Genomic DNA, 20,110 nt, shown 5'->3' on the forward strand with positions numbered 1-20,110 from the left:
TTTTATGAAGATCATATAATTGATTTTGAAATAGTAAACGTTCGTGAGAGGGACGAAAATAAAAAAAAAGAAATATCTGGTTTATATAAGTTTGTTCGATTCCATGAACTTTAGATCTGACACTGAAAATTTGGCTAAACATTATAATTCCGTCATTGTGAAATAAAGACAGCTTGCTGCTTCATATTGAGATTAATTGTAGTATAAATTTGGAAGATTGAACAATATGGGTGATCTAATACTGAACATTATAATTTTAATAATAAAAAGAATTATAAAAAATGAAGAATATTGATAATTGGGTTACATAAGATGAAATGATATAACATTTCACGTAATTGCATAGATGAATCTAAATGAGGATTTCTCATAATTTTTTTGTCTTTGAAGTTACAGGTCTGAAACTTGAACCTTCTTAGCCACTTTTTTACGTGCAATCTATCGACGAAAGATTTCTCTCAAATTCAAAGATAACAAGAACAATAAAAGTTTGCATTAAAGAAACAAAGAAAGTTCACCTAATGATTCGAAACGAGAAAAATATTTCGAGCTCGTCAGTAGATTCTACGTGAAAAAGTGCTTGTAGAAGGTTCAATTTCAGATCTATATAACTTCAAAGAGAAAAAAGGTATGAGAACTTTTTTAAATGGTCAAACCCATTTTTCGCTAATAACTCAAAAACAAAAAATCGTAGAAGACTACGGTTTTCACCATTCTTTGTTTCTCTGAAAAAGAGATGGGAAATATGTCATTCGTTTTCTTCTAGCTCTTATAAGTTCTCGAGATCCCCTCAGTAGACAACGAATTTTGCCCAACTTGTACTTACCCTGATTACTAATGAAAAAAATGACGGAAGATTAAAAAACAAACAACACATTTAAACCAAAACAAGAATCGTTTATTTCCGGTTTCATAATTCAACAATTACATATACTACACAGGTTTTAGGGTAACTTTTTACACTAGCAGCAAATTCACAGGTTGCTTTTTTGTTTTTCCGATAATCGATTACCGTTTTAATTCCCCAGAAGCGAATGTCCTATTTATTTCGAATTCTATTGACGAATTCTATTTTTCGTTATCACATAATTTTTTCTGCAGATACTCACAATTTGATACACTACAGAAAGTTCTGGATCGAACGTTTGCAACCCTTCCTGGAACGTTTGCAAATAACTAACAAAAAGGGACAACAGGCTTTGAACCCCCTCAAATTGAAGGCAATCGAAATAAAACATCAACTAACAAAGCGAGTTTATGGAATATTGGGATCGTTAGATTTAAGATTTGTTGGTAAGACTGACCTGATTTCACCTTTGCACTCCCAAGCTGATTTAATTTTAACTAACTTGTTGAGGGAAGTTGATAATATAACAACTGTTGAAGTCGAAGATATTCAGAGGGAAATCAATCGTTTAAATAGGATGGTTCAAATATCACCATTGTTGATCAAAATGAAATCTCAGGAGGAAAGTTTGAGGACGAGGATTGTGAGTTTGAACGATCTCATCAATTCTTTATCCAAGTATGACGACGAGAAGGATGAGACTGTCAAGAAAGAATTAAGTGATCTCAGGAAGAGACTCTCGTTGTCGGATATAACCGAACTTGAAAAAACTCAGCTTGTGGGAATTAGAGGGTTGAGCAAAGGTAACTGGTTCCAGTGCCCAAATGGACATGCCTACGTGGTAGGTGAAGTTGGCAGCGGTATGCAGGCTAGCCAATGCATTGAATGTGGAAATAAGCCTTAATATAATCTACAGGGAAAACGCCATTCTTAAGTTTGGTGGTTTGAAAAATTTTCGTTTGAAATATTTTATAAATTGGAATCAATGTTAAAATAGAGTGAATATTATTATATATATGATTTTGTGCAATAAAATGTGTGTTTTTGAAACTGATGTTTTAAGTTAATGTTAAGTTTGCAGTTCAGCGGTAATACCTAAATTAATTCTAAAAAGAAATCAGAAATTTTCTGCCCATGCCCATTTGCATCAACAAATTTAAGGCAAGCCTCTTTTTCTTTAAAAGCCCTTGCCAGCCCTGCAATAATGCGAGCTAGATCTGTGTAGATCAGTCTTGCTAGAGACTCTTACTCTATGAGTCTTGCGTCGCCATAGTAACCAAGCAGTAGCCAAAGAGGAATCTTTGCACTAACGGTGCCCATTATGGAGAGTAGAGAGGAGAACGATCGCGTTACTAACCACCTTAAGTAATCAGCCTTATTCATTCATAATAAATGACGAAATCAATGAAATTCAAAAGAAATCATTGATCAACACATGATACCTACATCATTGTTCATTAAAACAGGATATATTAGTTGGTTTAATGAAATCTTCAAAATTATGTACATGTGAGGATTAGTACACATCAAGACAACAAAAGGTAGCAATCTCAAAGTTATCACCTAACCTAACCTAACTCTATAATCTTTGCTTGTGGTTATTTTTCATTTATATCATTGGATATTCTTGAAGATAGTAAAGTTATCGATCCAGGCACTCACAGATTAGGAGGTGAGTAGTTGAAGAATTTTTAATTGAATTTTTTGAATAGAATATTTCCCCGACTATACTAATTTGAAAATCACTCCTATATTTGTGGAACTTTATAGCTTTCGTTACTAAAAATATGGTTAAATTTTCGGAATTTCTATTGAAATTTAAAATTGATGGAGAAACTACTATGTTACAACCAAGAGGCTTAATAATAATAATCGAATGAAATTGTTCTATACCTGTGATTTTATGTGAATATATATATATATATATAAATATCAATAAACTATATTTTATTAAACAGTCTTTAAAATATATGTATAACCTTGATCAAACAATTAACGTCGGCTAAATACGCTTCATTTTGTAACGTGGTTACCTCGGAGAAAACTTACCTCGAGCGCCAGCTATTCTTTTCACTAGGAAGAATAGCAAACCTACCAGAGTAGCTGCTAGTCGGAGACAGAGTTCGTTGTTATCTAGGGTGGTAGCGATAACGAAGTAGTCAAAATCAAATTATGTACTAGTTTATTCACACCTTCGGAAACTTATTACACGCATAACGGAGATATGTTAGATCAGCAAACATACATTCGGGAAATTCGATCCGATCGCGAGCACTTTATCAAGTTTATACCGGGTACAGTGAAAAATCAAAGGTTGTTCAATAAAATGCGCCAACCAGAACTGACGAAATGGATACTAAGGATGACCTCGAGAAGTGAAATGACTTGCTATACGGTATCAGGATGTAATTAATTGTATTTCTCCAGAACTGAAAGAAACACAACCAGGGCGGATCTACTCGAGACTTTTATTCACTACCCCAAGGGCTACGCTCCATGACTGATAGCGAAGAAAAGGTCTATTTTGAGCGCAACTACGGGATTTCACTGACGACGAGCGGTATCTCTTATTATCTACTCCAAGGGCTTACGCACCATGACTGATAGAAAATAAGAGATTTCTATTTCAACACTTATGACGCGGGAACGCGAACAGGGGGGTTGACGGGACTTCCTCTTCACTACCCCAAGGGCTTACGCACCATGACTGATAGCGAAGGGAAAAGTCAGACTCGCGAAACAGGGTAAAGTACGATAAAAGATAACAGAAAGCGATACAGTACAGCAGTGTCAAAGAAGTAACCGGTGTAGGTCTAATGAAGAAACTGAACGGTATAGACGGGGACCTACCTCCTTTATTCAAGGCACTCGCGGAAAAAAAATTAATTTCTAAGAGCACTACCTTCTTAACACAAAATTTATTCTAAAATCGCTGATTGGCTAGTCGGGCACACAATGGCAGAGAAAAGAGAGTAAAGAGCGTCAATTGACAAAAGAGACCGTCGCTGGGGAAAATCTACTTTATAATTATATACTTTTTACAACCGATTTCGGCCCTAGACCATCATCAGGTCAGCTGAAAAACACATAACAATCAGAACAGGACATTTCTATATGAAAATCTTGGAGAACTCATTATTTTTCAAAAGGGGTGAAAGATGAACGCATGTGACAGGTATAAGTTGGTATTTTACAGTAACCGCCAAGAGAAACGCGACAACTCCATATTACAAGCCTTGCTGGCCTGGAAGAATTTTGTTGGCATAACATAATATATGATCTATAACAATTCCCAGCTGAGTATTGGAAACATAATCTACTCTAATTTTAAGTGATAACTCTGAGATTGCTACTTTTGTTGTCTTGATATGTTCTACTCTTCACTGCGAATGTATATAATTTTGAAGATTACATTAAACCAACTAGCATAATATCCTGTTTTCAATAAACAATGATAAACAAACGTAGTTGAAATTTTTTGATCAGTGATTTCTTTTGAATTTCATTGATTTCGTCATTTATTATGAATGAATAAAGCTTTATTATAATGTGAATTGTAATTTATTGCATATAAATCAGAAAATTTATATTTATTATAGATTAGAAAGAACGTATTTGAAAAATCATCAGAAAAAAACTACTGACACTTAACCTAAAATAAAATGAAGGCTGTTCATTTCAAACTGACGCTTAAATCCCCACACCAAAGATTATAGAGTAGAAAGATAGGAAACGCCCTTATATCGCTAGTACTAAAAACCGACTACATTTTGGCCAGTGAAAACACGCGTGACAATGAGATGGCGCTAAAAACGCACTGTCAATACAGGAAAACTTTTTGATAACAGTTTTCTGTTTTTTGATTGAGGGGCGCGAAATTCGAATTCTATTTCTCGTATTGCATTCCAATATTGACTTTGTTTCTATCAGAAAACAAACATCCTGAGCGACAAAACAAAAGTAGGGTTTTGCTGTGTGATCAGGATGTTAGTTTTCATTTAAACATTGTTTGGAATCAATTGATATCAAGGAAAAACGCTGTTGGATGTACTATATGTTTATTTGCAATTCGTAAAAAATTTACAAAAATTGAAATTGTGGGCAATAAATGAAGCTTTAACTAGGACACTAAAGTATATGGTGATCTGCTATACGTCAAAGGTGTTGTTTCTGTACAATAGGTTATTCTGAATTAATGAACTTAGTTGAATTTGTAAAATATACATATATCAGAAATTAATATGAACCAATATTCAATATACCATCATAGCATACATATTCCAGTTACTTACATATGTAGGTATTATTTAAAGAATTTTCAGAACCATACTTAAAAAAAAACCTTACAGACATATGCAAGACCTATAGGTCAGTATAGTTTCTTGGTGCTTTTTTTATGATTCTCTTCATGACACAATATACAAATTGATTAATGAATGAACAAAACACTCACAGCAGGTTTCATAAAACTTTGACTTTCTAAACAACAATTTGACAGTCACTCGGTTCCCAAATGGAAATCAATAAAACCTCTGCATTTCTGAATGTATTGAAAGAGTAGCAATTGTGAATCATTGAATGGACCTATAAAGATAATAATTTCCCCTTAATAGGCCGTTCATGCAAGGGATGCTTTCTGCATACAACAATTTACGTCGATGAACAGTTCTCAATTGTCCTGCAGTAAAATGTTCATTGCACATGGTGTAGTTAGTAGTGTTTGCTGAAGTAATTGTCTTCAAGCCCTGAGAATTTTATCCACTTCGGAGCACTGAAAATTAGAACCAATGAATGACCGATTCACATGTTACGACTTTTAATACTTACGCTTCCATTTTCCTTAGTTGAGTGAAAATCTTAATCACGTAAAATACATTTTATTATTTGATCCACCGTTCTTCACCATTCAATAATTTTCGAACAATATTTAGATGTTTTCACCAAGAAATGAGACAAAAAAATTAAAAAATCAGCAACTAGAACGAGCCAGATAAACAAAAAGCGGAATGAGAATTAAAACATCCAAAACCTCTTTGATCAAAATTGACGTCTGAAATCTTGAAAAATTTCATATATTTCTGCAAATGGCACTCAAATGAATATTTAAACCAGTCCTAGCGTCTTAAAAACACGCGTGACACACAGATGGCGCTCAAATCGCTTTAGTCGCCTCGTTTCCCATCTTTCTACTCTATAATCTTTGCCCCACACATTATCGATCAACCTAGCGATCGCAGCGACTCCTATTTTTCCCCGTTTTTGAAGACACATTTTTAGTACGCCGATTGTTCTCCTCTCTACTCTCCATATTGAAAACTGACAAAAATAGAAACATAGAACATTTATGACCATAGATATCCTGTACTACGAAGATAATTTGAATTTTATACAGTATACAGGGTGTCCCGTAAAGACCACGTCAAACGAAAACGGAAAGTAGATCAGAATGTGCTCTACCTGATGTAAAAAAATCGTTCATATGAAAGTCTCACAGTTTTCGAGATATTTGATGTTTTATGAAAATGTTGAATTTATTCACTTCAAATGCTTTCTCTCTTGCGGAAGCTACAAGTAAATACTTTTCGAATCAGTTTTTTTTCCGTAAATTTGTTGAATGATTACCTCAATTCATGCAATGAAAAATACCACAAAATATTATACAGGGATTCTGAAAAAAAAATTTAAATTTATGTTCTGAAGGAAGTGTTTTTTTGTGCTGAATTCTATCTGACGTGGTATAAAAAAAGACACTAGACCTTTTCTGCATATTACGTTGAAAAATTGCCCATTTTGTGAAAATTCCGAAAAGGTAAAATACAGGTGATAACCTTCGTCACGAAAAAAGATATTTGAATGTTTATCGAGAATGGAGCATTTCTGTGAAAAACTGATTTTGTCACCTTTTCCACAAATTCTTTCATTTTGCAGATTCTGCTGTAACATATTGAATAATTCTCTTGAAAAATGTCAGTTAGTCCTTAAATTACTTATAAAATGAAATTATTCATTAATTGCAATGATATAATGTAATAACGCACAGGACCTTCAACATCAACAAATCTATTGTGAAGAAACTTTATAAAAATATCAATAATAAAAATTCAGGATTCTTATTAGAGCAAATGCTCAAAATAACCAACCCCTTCGCTAATACATGCCCATCATCTATTGAGAAATGCCTTTTTCAAACCATTCAAACTTCTCCCCGCTATTTTGGCTGCTGAAATACGAATGCGGTGTGCTTCATCTCATATAGGATTCGAATAAATTTCCTTTTTTTAAAAAACCCCAGTAAAAAGATCCAGAGGATTTAAGTCTGGTGAATCATTGAATCGCATCACATCATATCGATGTTCGAGAGTTCTTTAGGCAAAGAAAAAGAAATAAAAAAACTCAGTCAGTGAATTAGCATCTTAATAACATTTTATTGATTTGTTGATTGATTATTTTCAGCAGGAAGTGCAAAATGAAAGTATTTATGGAAAAGGTGAAAAAATCAGTTTTTCATAGAAATGTTCCATTTTCGATAAACATTCAAATATCTTTTTTCGTGAAGAAGGTTTTCACCTGTATTTCACCATTTCGGAATCCTCACAAAATGGGCAACTTTTCAACGTAATATGCAGAAAAGGTCTAGTGTCTTTTTTTTTATACCACGTCAGATAGAATTCAGCACAAAAAAACATTTCCTTCGAAACATGAATTTCAATTTTTTTTTTCAGAATCCCTGTATAATATTTTGTGGTATTTTTCATTGCATGAATTGGAGTAATCATTCAACAAAATTTACGGAAAAAAAACTGATTCGAAAAGTATTTAATTGTAGCTTCTGCAAGAGAGAAAGCAGTTTAAGTGAAAAAATTCAACATTTTCATAAAACATCAAATATCTCGAAAACTGTGAGACTTTCATATGAACGATTTTTTCACATCAGGTAGAGCACATTCTGATCTACTTTCCGTTTTCGTTTGACGTGGTCTTTACGGGACACCCTGTATAACTGTACTGTATTGTACTGTACGAATAGGAAACATAACTGTACTTTTTTAGATTATATTTATATATTCCAGTTCTGTAATTGAAACTACAGAAATCATTGGGGATCTTTTGTGACCAGATATTAAGCTGAACTTCCAAGACCTACTGGGATGTCAGTGATTCTTGCATGGACTAAATACATATTTTGGAAGTCTCAGAAAATCTGGAAGGCACTCTATCAAATCCTCGATATGAAGGGTGAAAAAATCCATTAAAAACTATCTATACATTATGTATAAAAGAAAGAGACTGATCGATTACAGTTCACTTTTAACCTCCGTAAAGTGTTTCTTGGTATTCGAATGAACCGAATCAATATGCCTTTGAAGGCTATCTTTTCTATTCGTATCATATTCGCATAAATGACACTTGTGATCCTTGATCTTCAAATGAACGGATTTTACGTGTATTTCGAGGTGTCTTTTCTCTTTCGCTCCGTACTCACACAAGTGACACTTGTACTTCTTGATGTTCAAATGAATGAAGTCGATGTGCCGTTGGAGGTTACATTTCCTATTCGAAACGTAGTCGCATAGATGACACTGGTGATCCTTGATTTTCAGATGAACAGATTTCACATGCTGGTCAAGTTTGTGTTTATCAGTTCCGGCGTACACGCACTGGATGCACTTGTATTCCTTAATTTTCAAATGGACAGATTTGACGTGTACGTCGATTTTATGTTTCATATTTGCAGCATAGTCGCATAAGTGGCACTTGTGCTTCTTGATGTTCAAGTGAACGGAGTTGATATGCCTTTGGAGCAAATGTTTTCTGCTTGCAACATACTCGCATAGATGACACTTGTGATCCTTGATATTCAAATGAACACACTTGATGTGTATGTCGAGTATGTGTTTCTCACTAGCAGCATATTCGCATAAGTGACACATGTGATCCTTTATTTTCAAGTGAACCGCTTTTAGATGTACATCAAGTTTGTTTTTCTGGTTCGAAGCAAAGTCACATAAGTCACACTTGTGGTTCTTAATATTCAAATGTACAGATTTCAAATGTAACGCAAGGTTATTCTTGAAATTTGTACTATAATCGCACATATGACAATCGTGTTTCTTGATATTCAAATGGAGAGATTCTATCTTTACTTTCTTGCAATCTATCGAACTAGAAGTGAGATCATATTGTTCATGTTTTTCTAGATAATTCTCTTCACCTGGAGGATAACCACCAATGTTATTTTTATGAGACTCATATTGCTCTAAGTGAGATAGATCAGAATTATTTATCACTATATCTAACACTTCGTCTTTCGCAAAAGAAGCAGGTGATGATTGACCTGTATTGGTCAGTGTAATTAAATTATCTGAGTCACTTTCTTCGCTCTTGATTATATATTCATCTCTTCCATGAACCCCTTTTGTATCAATAAATTGTTCAGCAATTTCTATAATTCCTAATTTTTCCTCTATCTTCACCCTGAAATAAATCAGAACTTTGGAGCCAATCGAACTACGGAACAGGGTAAAATATAAGTTCACAAACTTCATAAATATAAATACTAACTCATCATTGGTAAAATTAACCTCTTTTTCAATTCTAATACTAGATTCACCGATATCCATTTTTTTATCACTCAAAAATATGTTATTACGTGGATTATTTGCAACATCAATTCTTTTTTGCTATTGCAGGTCATTTTGATGTAAAGCTATGTTTAAAGTTGATTCACCAAGAACTTGAATCAGTCTATGGAACTTGACAACAGTTATATCACTACAGATGGTTTTTGATTTTTTCGTCATGTTTTATATGTGCAGTTTTTCATAAGAAACAGGTGGTAATTTCAGGCAGACTATAGTATTTTTAGGAGATAAAGCTATCTTGATTTTTCCATGTTTGACAACAGTAAATCTTTGACGGATCTTTTTAGGTTATGTATCGAATCATAGATTATTAAGAAGATAGAAATTTTTAAATTATTTTTGATAGTTTTTCCAAAGAGTAACCAACAGTTGGTTACTCTTTGGTTTTTCCAGACATTGATCTCAAGAAAGATTTAAATTAAATATTTTCAGGCCAACACTTCATAAGTTCCTGAAAACGTTTTTTATTATGGAGATATGGCTGCAGCGCGTTTTTTGCGAATGTGGAATTTGTTCTTCCATAATCAGAGATCTAATTTTTGTACGAGGAATTTTTTAAAAAAACGACTGGCTTAAAATCACTGAATACGTATATTCGTTGCCGACATTTGAAATTAAATAAGCATTCATATTGTTCATTTTTATTGTTTGCTAGCGCTACCTGGTCTATTTCCACTTTCTTCACTTATTATAAAAATTAAAATGACTTTAGCCTTGCGACTTTCACACTCCTCTCCAGAGGAGAATTCACTTATCCCAGATATCAAAAGGATTAAGCTCTGTTGGAGCCCTTTCCAGGTTGTCGGGCTCGTGGTGGTGGTCGGGTCCGGGTCGCTCCTCGCCTCCCTGCTGTAGGCTGGATTACTGCTCCACCCGCACTTCCTGTCGGCGCAGACGGTGTTCCTCTGCATTCCCCATGTACTTGCGTACAGTTCAGCAGTACCGCCTTCTGCATGACTCTATAGATATTTTCGTCCAACTGAAGTTTCCTCAAGTTCTCTAGTAGTTTCTTCGGGTTCAGGCCTGTAGATGATATGACAATAGGGATGGTTTTGATATCTTCTGGTTTGTTCCTCGAGATCTCTGTATTTTGAAATTTTTTTAGTGTGCCTATCTAGAAGATTGTTATTATTTGGAATTGCCACATCGATGAATAGTGCTCTGTCCTCATCCTTATTGAGCAATATGAGGTCTGGTCTATTGTGGGTTATTTTCCGGTCTGTGAGAACAGTGCGATCCCAGTAGAGCTTGTGATGTTCGTTTTCCAGCACAGCATCTGGATGGTAATTGTAATAAGGAACCTTTTTCGAAGTTAGAAGTTGGTGTTTTAGTGCCAATTCTTGGTGAAGAATCTTGGCAACAGCATCATGTCTATTTTTGTACTCCGTGCCCGCGAACTTCTTACATCCCCCGGTGATGTGCTGGATAGTTTCATGTGTCGCACAGCCATAACGACAGCTATCGTCCGCCATTGAGGCATCCTTGGCGATTTATTTCATGTGGTTCCTTGTTGGAATCACCTGATCCTGGATGGCGAGCATGAAGCCCTCTGTCTCAGGAAACAACCTTCCGGAAGTCAACCAGTAGTTCGACGCGGATATGTCGACGTAATCATGGTTGACCTCGTTCTGGTGCCTTCCATGCAGAGGTTTGCCAATCAGTTTCTGCATTTTACTTTCTGCAGAGTGTTCGACGGTTTCCAGGTGATCCTGTTGTAGCTTTAACGGTGTTGAACTATCAGCAACACAAACTACTCGATGGAGTTCTGACGAAGCTGCCTTGCTCAAGAAATATCTTCGAAGTCCTTCAATTTCCTGGAACATACGGTTGGACAAATCAACAATTCCTCCACCCCCAAGATGTCGTGGCAGCTCGGTCCGTTCTATTGAGCTTTTGGGGTGATGTTTATTGTGTTTAGTCAGCATCGTCCTTATTTTTCTCTGTAAAGCTGCTAAATCGGTGGTAGTCCAAGAGATAATACCAAATGAATACCTCAGCGCCGAGCAAGCGTAGGTGTTAATCGCTTTTATCAGATTCTTGCTGTTAAGGCCAGTTCTCATTATCCTTCTCAATCTTCTGGTGAACTTCTCCGTTAATTCTTTCTTCATCTGGGTCTGATTGATTTTTCTTGCCTGTTTTATGCCTAGATACTTGTATGTGTCTCCTTCCTTTAATGCTTCAATTTCTGCACCTTCCTTGAGTTTGAACGTACCATCTTCTATTTTCCCTCTCGTTATGTTTAGCAGTCGACATTTTTCTAGTCCAAACTTCATTTTGATGTCTTCCGAGAATCCTTCCACCATTTTCAGCATCAGTTGCATTTGTTTTTTGGTAGATGCGAAGAGTTGCAAATCGTCCATGTAAAGGAGATGATTCAGTTTCATCATAGTTCTACTGCCGCTCTTGATGGAAAATCCGTAGTCCGTAGAATTCAATCTATGAGACAAGGGATTCAGGGCCATGCAGAACCACAGAGGGCTCAGCGAGTCTCCTTGGAAAATTCCCCGTCTTATTGGAATGGGTCCTGTTGTAAAGGAGCAATCTGCTGCTTTCATTTGAAGACTAGTTCGCCAGGTTGACATGGCGTTTTTCAGGAACTTGACAATATTGGGATCCACCTTGTAAATCTTCAAGATCGTCAAGAGCCATTCGTGAGGTATAGAATCGAATGCTTTTCTGTAGTCAATGTACGCAGCATAAATATTCCTCCGCTTGGAGAACGCTTGATTGCAGATAACTGAATCTATTATTAGTTGTTCTTTGCACCCTCGGCTGTCTTTGGTGCATCCTTTCTGTTGTATGGCGATGATGTTATTCCTTTCGCAATGGTTGTGAATTCGATTTGAAATGCACGATGTGATTAATTTGTACATCGTTGGAAGACATGTGATTGGTCGGTATTTGGATGGGTCTTCTGTATTCCTTTGGTCTTTAGGTAACAGGTACGTTGTGCCATGTGTAAGGAATACTGGCATTTTTTCAGGATTTTCAATGACATCATTTATTGCGGAGGTCAATTTGTCATGCATGATCCAAAGTTTCTTGATCCAGAAGTTCTGTAATCCATCAGGCCCAGGTGTTTTCCAGTTGTGTAGCCCTCTGATGGCTGACTTTACTTCTTCAATTGTGATCATGTCATGCTGCATCGGCTCATATTTTATAGCTTCAGATTTTTCATCTTCAATCTATTCGGTATCTCCATTGAACTGAGGTTTCGTTGATAATTGTTCGGTCCAGAATTGTTCAATGGCTTCCTTTGGTGGTAACTTTCCGTTTTCTCCATCCGACGATGTGAGTGACCGGTAGAAAGTTTCTTCCGACTTTTCGAATGAATTATTGTCCCTTTTCAGGGTATAATTGCTTTTATATCTCCTCAGGCGTTCTGCATACATACTTAATTTTTGCTTCAGAGTGTCCAGGCAATGGTGAGCTGTAGCATTCTCCGTTTCTCGTTCCGTGTGTGTTCTGTTTCTATCCATGATTTCTTTGGCAGCTTTCACAACCTTCCTTCCGCGATTCCCGTTCAAGTACTCCGTCAGTCGCCCAATGTCTCTTCTTAGTTTCTCTGTTTTGTGTTGAAGACGTTTCTGCCATGGTGGCGCATATAATTTGTGTAATTTATATATTTTTGAAATCAGTAAAAATTAAGCTTTCAAAAAGTTGCACAGAAAACTAGTGTTCGCATTTAAAAAAACATAACTTTGGGTAATAGCTTCGTAATTAAAAATCCTGCTGAAAAAGCGAACACTGGATTCTACGTAAAAAAGTGCCTGTATAATGTTTCAATTCCAGAGCTCCATCATCAATATTAGCGGAGATATAAATTTATTTCGATATCGCCATTTTTCCATTTTTTGCTTATAACTCGAAAACAAAAGAAAGTAGGGAAAAATCACTACTACTATTGTAAGTTTCTCAGAAAAAGAGAACGAGAATCGGGTATCAGATTTTGTCTATCCCTTCTGGTTTAAAAGCTGTAGTGTTAAAACATCGAAATTTGCCCACCCTGTACAAGTTGAAGAGTCACAATGTTTATAGTATGTACATTCAATAATCTTACAATTTGAAGGATGTTTCATTTGCAATAAGCATGCTGATATCCATTTCAAGGTAAAAAGGTCATTCTATTTAACTCTTTATATACACAGGGTGATTCCCGCGATGGCTTATTGAGAATGGTAAAAAAAAATTCATTTATTTTATTATAGAAAAGTGGAATGAACATACTTTGTATAATATATCAAGTCTTTCATGATTTGTTTCGAAATCACACAAACAGCTGGCGTTGGTTGTCCATTTAAATCAACACAGTTAACATGTCATTTGTTATTCTTAATTCTTGAATGAACAGATTTAAAATGTTTTTTAAGTTCTCCTTCATCCCTACCAGAATATTCACACAAGTGGCACCTCGAATGAACAGAGTTGATATGCTTCCGAAAGTCAACCTTTCTACATGTAACAAATTCACACAAGGAGCACCTGGTGATATTCAAATGAATAGATTTTACATGTCTTTCCAGGTCCCTTTTAGAATTCACAGTATGTTCACACAAGTGACACTTTATTTCATTGATTTTCAAATGAACAGATTTCACGTGTGATTCAAGCAGTCTTCTCTCGCTCACAGCATATTCGCACAAATGACATTTGTGATCCTTGATTTTCAAATGAACAGATTTAATATGTTTTTTAAGGTCACATTTGGCACTCCCAGCGTATTCACACAAGTGGCACTTGTGATCCTTAATTCTCAAATGAACGGATTTTACATGTCTTTCAAGGTCCCCTTTAACATTCACAGCATATTCACACAAGTGGCACTTTATTTCATTAATTTTCAAATGGATAGATTTTACATGTAATTCAAGGCGTGATTTCTTGATTGTAGCATAGTCGCACAAGTGACATTTGTGATCCTTAATTCTCAAATGAACAAATTTCATATGTTTTTTAAGGTCCCATTTGGTAATCCCAGCATATTCACACAAGTTGCACTTATGATCTTTAATTCTCAAATGAACAGATTTAATATGTCTTTCAAGGTTTGGCTTGGTAGTCCCAGCATACTCACACAAGTGACACTTGTGATCCTTAATTCTCAAATGAACCAATTTCAAATGATGTTGGAGGATATTTTTCCTACTTGTAACATAATCGCATAGATGACACTTGCGTTCCTTAGTATTCGAATGAGTAGATTTTATAGGTTTTTTGTGATCTTCGGGACTGGAAGCATAATCATATTGTATGTATTTTTCAACATCATCATTACCCGATTTCTGACTTGTACAATATTCATAATTCATGTGCGCATGTTCATTGTTATTTATCAGAGGATCTGATTCTTGAGACATTTTCTTGGGGTCAGGTGGTACTTGATTTTCATCGACTTCTGAAAGTAAACAGTTTGAGTTACTTTCTTCATTCTTGACTATATATTCTCCTCTTTCATGAATTCCTTCTTCATCTATAAATTGGTCAATGAAGTCGATAACTTCAAAGTTTTCTTCTAACTTTACACTGAAACAAATAAGTGGGAGAAATAGAAAAGAATGAATGGAAATGAAACCATGGAAAGGCATACTTACCCATTTTCTTCGATATCATTGCAGTGTCTCTTGTCCATTTTGATTATAGATCTAACTTAGTTTAAGTCTTGCTAATTTGACCATAGCCTTCTAAAGATGACTGTGATTTGAGATTGGACAAATAAAACGCAGTTTCACCTTCAACGTATTAATTGAATAATGTCAATTCATCAATATTCAACTCGGTTAATTACAAAGACATCTTTGGTTAATGAGAACCAAAGATTATAGAGAAGGAAGATGGGAAACGAAGCGACTACACTTGCGTGAGCGCCGCCTGGTGGTTCCGTTGTGTATTAAAATACTAAGACTGGTTAAAATATTTATTCAAGGGCCATTTGGCATGTCATGGAGATATTTCAACATGGCCGTTTTGTTTACGTTTTGATTTTCGTACCGCTCGTTCAACTCGCTCGTTCTAGTCACCTTATTTCAATGTTATTTGAGTATATAAACTTCAAAATCAAAGATTTTGCTCAAAATGTCGTATGGAAAATATTGTATGGTGAAGAACTGTTGAAACTGCCGTTTGGGATTCTCCGAATATAAGTTTTTTGAATTTACCAAAGAAAATGGAATCGTAAGTATTGAAACTCGTACCATGTGACTCGGATGTTGATTGATTTTTATTTTCAGTGTTCTGAAGTGGATAGAATTTTCCGGGCGTCAAGACATTGACTTGAGTAAAAGCTACACCATGTGCAGTGAACATTCTACCGAAGATTATAGAGTTAGGTTCTATAATCTTTGCATTTTACTTAAATTCAATTTGAATCTTTTCATCCACGCAAGTTGCTGTATGCAGGAAGCATCCCATGCATGAAAGGGCCACCAAAGGAACCACATGCGATGGAGGGCGAGCAGTTTGAAACTGATACATCGAATACTGATGGTAAGTCTTCCTAGATATCTGCAATGCATAACTGAATTCATCACTCATTTATCATATATTGAATGCATATCTTTTTTATATGCAGGAAGCATTCCGTTCATGGAGGGGTCACATTAAATGGAAAGCAAGCAAATTGAAAGTGTTATGACAAATACTGATGGTAAGTCATCCTAGATATCTGTGACAAAAATAATTGAATGAATTATCATCTTATATATGAGAAAATTTATGTAATATATTGAATTAATCGTTTTATTATGAAAGTAGATTACAAGAACTTCCCCTTTTTCAGATATTCTTTCGAGTGTACCTGAAAGAAGTTCCCACACTCTGTAGAGTACTTCCAAGTCTTTCCCCAGAAGTGATAGAAAGATCCGAAAAGTGAAATTAACAATCATCTCTTTGGAATGCAAAATATATGGTACCTATATCGATTATTTGTTCATTTAGATTTCTGATAAAGATTGTACAAATTCAACAAATTCTATTGCCTCAAAAAAATTTATTGCATGGAAATAAGAACTTTGATATATAATATTCAATATGTACTTTTGTATCCTTTATTCAAAGCTGTATTATTTGTATACAGGTGTTTTCAAAGGTGAGAATTTCGACACAATTATTCTCACCAGTTGTACATGTCAAAAAAACCTCACCTTTAAGTATACCCTGTAAAATCTTCAATTCTGTCATATTTTTTTATTAATTTCTAATAAAAATATAGCAAATCTAACAGAGTATTTCATTAATATTAATTGATTCAAAACAATGTTTACATAAAAAAAAACATCCTGATCACGAAACAAAGCCCTGGTACTGTTTTGTCTCTCAGGATGTTTTTTTCTGGTCTCGACTAAGTCGATATTCGAATCCAATACAAGGAATAAAATTCGAATTTCGCGCCCTTAAATTACAAAGCAGACAACTGTAATTTTACTGTTTGACATTACGATTTCAGCGCCATCTAATTTCTCAGTATGTGAAACACAGGCCCAAAGTGTAGTCGGTTTTTAGTACTAGATTAGTAGGGTCGTTTCCCATCTTCCTTCTCTATAATCTTTGATGAGAACTTCCTTAAGTTCTTAGAATATAGAATCAGGTATTCTATGTTTTAAGCTTGAGATCATTCTTTCTCTATGATCTACAAAAGTAATTGCTGTTCTGTGGTTACCTTTCCTAACTGTTCTGTGGTTAAAAGTTCTGTTGTTCTGTGGTAATCTGTGGCTGTTAAGTTGTTATTTTTGTTTATAAATTTCTTTTCATTTCAAAAATATTCATAAATCGTTCTAAGAGGAAAAATGGATATAAATGAACGTAGTATTGATATCAAAGATGAGGTGCAAATAATCCACGATGAGTGAGTATACCATAACGACTAACTTTCGCTACTTTTTCTATTCATTTGAATTTACTCGAAAATAATATTTCTTTCAGTGTGAAATTTGAAGAAAAATTAGAAGTTTTTGAACAATTTGTAGATGAGAATAGAATTCATGGAAGAGAAGAATACATTATCAAGAATGAGGAAAGTAACTGCTTGAATACCTTAGTTATAGAAGGTGATTCAAATCAATCATCTGCCTCTTTTACAAAAAAAATACTTCAAGTATTAGATACACCGGGCAATAAATCTGAAGCGGAATGTCACTTGGTTGATTATCCTGCAAGTGAGGAAAAATATTTCTATGAACACATACAGTATCATACCTCCAGTTGTAAAGAGGAGGAAAAAGTGCTAACCAAATTAGGAATTGTAGACATTTCTGAACAATTTACAGACCAAGAAGGTGTTCATAATAGAGAAGAATTTATAATCAAGAATGGAGAAAGTACTCCAAACTGCTCGGTTACTAAGATCGATGCAAATCAGTTATCATCTGCCACTTCTATTGAAACAATGCCTCAAGAATTAGATCCAGTGATGAATAATTCTAAACCTTCACTTCTGGAACAGACCACATGTCATGAAAGTCACACGATGTCAATTGAAAAAAATAATATTGGAAAACGCCTACAGTCAAACACCAAATCCGTTCACTTGAAGGTCAAGACACACAAATGTCACTTATGTGACTTTGATGCGAGTTCTAAAAAGAATCTTGAATATCACATAAAATCTGTTCATCTAAAAATTAAGAATTACCAGTGTCATCTATGTGAACATTTCACACGTAAGAAGGAATGCCTTCGAAGTCATATCGATTCTGTTCATTTAAATATCAAAAAACACAAGTGTCACTTATGTGAATTTAAAACTGGTCGAAAAGAAGCCCTAACCGGTCATGTAAAAACTGTTCATTTGAAAGTCAATGATCACAAGTGTAATTTTTGCGATTATGCTACAAATATAAAATTCCGCCTTAAATTACATATGAAATCTGTTCATTTGAAAGCTGAGGAACACAGGTGTCAGCTATGTGAGTTTGTTACCAGTAGAAAAGATGTTCTACAAATACATATCGACACTTTCCATTTAAATATCAAGAAACACAAGTGTGAATTGTGTGATTATGCTTCAAATATGAAAAGCCATCTCAATAGACATGTGAATTCTGTTCATCTGAAAGTTGTGAAAGCCAAATGTTTCGATTGCCTGCTATGCGATTATTCTGCGAATAGAAAAGATAATCTTCAGAAACATGTCGATTTTGTTCATTTGAATATCAAGAAGCACAAGTGTGAATTGTGTACTTATGAGACAAATAACAAAAGTCATCTCGATAGGCATGTGAAACATGTTCATCTGAATATCAAGGAATATAAGTGTTCCTTATGTGAATACGTGGGGAGTGAAAAAACACACCTTGATGCCCATATGAAATCTGTTCATTTGAATGTGAAGTGTCAGTTATGCGAATACGTTGCAAGTAGAAAAAATGAACTTGAAAAACATGTCGACTCTGTTCATCTGAATGTCTGGAAACACAAGTGTCGCTTATGTGGATATGGTACCAATTTAAAAACAGACCTTGGCAAGCATATCAAATCTGTTCATTCGAAAACTGCAAGACTCGCCAGTGCTAAAAAAAAAAAAATAATGCCATAAAAAGCATATCGACTATTCATTGAAATATCAGGAAACACAACTGTAACTTATGTGATTATGCTGCGACTATAATAAAACACCTTGAAGTTCATGTCACAAGTGGAAAAAGCAAAATTCAGGCTTACATTAAGTCTATTCATTTGATTAGAATATGAAACAGGTAAAAAAAAGAACAAGTAAAATATGTTGATTTGAATCTTAAGGAACACAAGTGTCACCTATGTAAGTTTGTTACAATTGGAAAAAAAACCTTGAAGTATGCTTGGTCCATCAGGAATTATAGAAGTTGAACAGTTTCTAGATGATGACGGATTTCATGAAAGAGAAGAATATATAATCAAGAATGAGAAAAGTACCTCAAACAACTTATTTACCAAAATCGAAGGAGGTCATATATCATCTGTCCCTTTTATCAAGAAAGTGCCTCAAGAATCAGATTCACTGATGAATAATTCTAAACCTGCAATTCTGGAACAGGCTATAGATCATGAAAGTCATGTAGTTTCAATTAAAAAAAATATATTAGAAAAAGCACACGGTGTGATTACGGCTCTGGTCAGAAAGATCTAAAAAAAATACATAACAAAGCCCTTAAGAAACACAAGTGCTCGTTTTGTGAATACACAGCAAGTCGAAAAAGTCTCCTCCAAACTTATGCGGAAACAGTTCATTCGACTATCAAGAAAAACGAATGTCACTTATGTGAGTATGTTACAACTAGGAAATATCGCCTTGAAAATCACGTGAAATCTATTCATCTGAAAATTAAGGATCAGCAGTGTCATTTATGTGACTATGTTACAAGTAGAAAGGAAATCCTTTGAAATCACATTAATTCTGTCCATTTGAATATCAAAAAATTCAAGTGTCACTTATGTGAATATACTGCTAGTCGAAAAGATAGCCTCAACATTCATCTAAAATCTGATCATTTGAAAGTCAAAGAAAAGTGTCATTTGTGCGATTACACTACAAATCTAAATTCTAACCTTAAAATACACATAGCATCTGTTCATCTGAAAACTGGTGAACACAAATGTCACCTATGTGAGTTGGTTACAAGTAGAAAAGATGTTCTACAAAGACATATCG

The 20,110-nt window shown here is 34.8% G+C and overlaps 3 protein-coding genes across 13 annotated transcripts in view; 2 read left to right on the plus strand and 1 right to left on the minus strand.

Moving 5' to 3' along the window:
* The window catches only part of LOC123308510 (NFX1-type zinc finger-containing protein 1-like), a 66,927-nt gene extending 65,030 nt beyond the window's left edge, over window positions 1-1,897 (plus strand). For all 9 annotated transcript variants that reach the window (XM_044891193.1, XM_044891197.1, XM_044891196.1 and 6 more), the window contains one exon: window positions 1,102-1,897. In XM_044891193.1, the coding sequence (XP_044747128.1) occupies window positions 1,102-1,751 (650 nt within the window). In that variant the 3' untranslated portion in view covers window positions 1,752-1,897. The remainder of the gene's footprint in view (window positions 1-1,101) is intronic.
* A 5,996-nt stretch (window positions 1,898-7,893) lies between these two features.
* On the minus strand, window positions 7,894-15,293 carry LOC123308537 (zinc finger protein 64-like). Of its 3 annotated transcripts, XM_044891245.1 has the most exons (3): window positions 15,081-15,293; window positions 14,913-15,012; window positions 7,894-9,322 (listed from the first exon to the last, which is right to left on the minus strand). In XM_044891245.1, the coding sequence occupies exons 2-3, from the start codon at window positions 14,915-14,917 to the stop codon at window positions 8,143-8,145; spliced, it is 1,185 nt and encodes a 394-aa protein (XP_044747180.1). In that variant the 5' UTR covers window positions 14,918-15,012; window positions 15,081-15,293; the 3' UTR covers window positions 7,894-8,142. The 3 variants fall into 3 exon arrangements, with proteins under 3 accessions (XP_044747180.1, XP_044747179.1, XP_044747178.1); XM_044891244.1 differs by lacking the exons at window positions 14,913-15,012; window positions 15,081-15,293 and adding an exon at window positions 9,410-9,778 and having other exon boundaries at window positions 7,896-9,322; XM_044891243.1 differs by lacking the exon at window positions 7,894-9,322 and having other exon boundaries at window positions 13,674-15,012.
* A 1,870-nt stretch (window positions 15,294-17,163) lies between these two features.
* Window positions 17,164-19,246, plus strand: LOC123308526 (zinc finger autosomal protein-like). The gene is made up of 2 exons (XM_044891228.1): window positions 17,164-17,329; window positions 17,407-19,246. The coding sequence occupies exons 1-2, from the start codon at window positions 17,271-17,273 to the stop codon at window positions 19,016-19,018; spliced, it is 1,671 nt and encodes a 556-aa protein (XP_044747163.1). The 5' UTR covers window positions 17,164-17,270; the 3' UTR covers window positions 19,019-19,246.
* Window positions 19,247-20,110: the final 864 nt, after the last annotated feature.

The sequence above is a fragment of the Coccinella septempunctata genome, chromosome 2, assembly GCF_907165205.1.
Source record: "Coccinella septempunctata chromosome 2, icCocSept1.1, whole genome shotgun sequence".
NCBI classification, from domain to species: Eukaryota; Metazoa; Arthropoda; class Insecta; order Coleoptera; family Coccinellidae; genus Coccinella; species Coccinella septempunctata.